Source organism: Bison bison, unplaced genomic scaffold (assembly GCF_000754665.1).
Source record: "Bison bison bison isolate TAMUID 2011002044 unplaced genomic scaffold, Bison_UMD1.0 scf7180017864526, whole genome shotgun sequence".
Classification (NCBI taxonomy): Eukaryota; Metazoa; Chordata; class Mammalia; order Artiodactyla; family Bovidae; genus Bison; species Bison bison.
The window spans coordinates 263,263-264,376 of record NW_011495077.1 but is presented as its reverse complement, the minus strand read 5'-3'; the positions used below and the strand labels follow the sequence as shown (position 1 = coordinate 264,376).

Below are 1,114 nucleotides of genomic sequence, written 5' to 3'. Positions count from 1 at the left end.
TACAGGGCAAGTTTTCAAATTTAGACAACTTTGCACATGTTCTGTATGATTGATATAAAGTTAAAAAAAATTAAGACTGAGAATGTATTACTAGAAAGTTAGTCTGGACATCTGTTCCTAAGTGACTTAAAAGGAAGTTCCAGACCACAGCTTAAGCAACCACATGACTACCATTTCTGGTCTGGGATCTGCAGATGCGTATTTCACCTGGAGTTCTGCAGCAGGGAAGCTCTCTTTTATTAAACTCTGGGGTTTTTGTTTAGCTTTTCCCATTACTTCAAACACTGTGAGCTCCCAGAGAGCACAGAAATACTCAGCAGAATCTTCCAGCTGTAAGTCTGAAATGGTGAGGCTGATGGATTTACGAGCTTTCTGAAAATTTACAGAGTAGCGGCCATTCCTTGCATTCTGGCCAGAAGAAAACTGACCAATAAGGTAAATCATCTCTCCATTGGGAAGCACCTTGTACCAAAACATGTAGTAATAGCTCCTGGTTGTTGCATACCGACAGTTCAGGGTGACTGACTGTCCCAGTTGACTGGATGTGTCTGACTGGTCTTGAATAACTCTCTGAGCCACACCAGATCCTGTGGGGAAAAAATCAGGAAACATAGCTGAAGTAATGAACAAAATAATTTAGAAATTAGACTAATTTGGGACCCAAAGAAAACCCAAATTGCAATCATAATAAGTATGCTTTTTCTCCAACCCTCCTTTCCTCCCCAAGTCCCTGTGAAGCACCACATGCCTGTGTGCAGTCCTTTTACCCTGAACACTCGCACCAGTATTTGGAAGCATGCCTACCAGAGAAGGTGAAGGCCAGGAACACCCAGAGCAGACTGGAGAGCGGCATGAGGCATGGATTCCCCTGCTCAAATGTGCTTAGTTTCTGCCTCAAGCTGAGAGTTCAGTGTCTTTGAGTGCCTGGCAGCATGTATACATACTACCCGGTAACTGTGTGACTCCCCCCAGCAGGAAGTGAGGTTTGTCATGTTCATAGACCACATGGTCTGTGCACATATGGGAAAAAAGTCTGGTTCACCATAAACTTTATTTTGTCTACTTGTCTTTTCCTGGTAATTTGAGTTAGGCAGATCCTGAAAAGGAGTATGGA

The 1,114-nt window shown here is 43.2% G+C and overlaps 1 gene segment (V, D, J or C); it reads right to left on the bottom strand.

Annotated features, from left to right (window-relative positions):
• Nucleotides 1-126: 126 nt before the first annotated feature.
• Nucleotides 127-853, bottom strand: LOC104982079. The segment is given in 2 exon segments: nucleotides 127-587; nucleotides 805-853. Coding segments are annotated over 2 exon segments (510 nt in total).
• Between the last annotated feature and the right edge of the window lie 261 nt (nucleotides 854-1,114).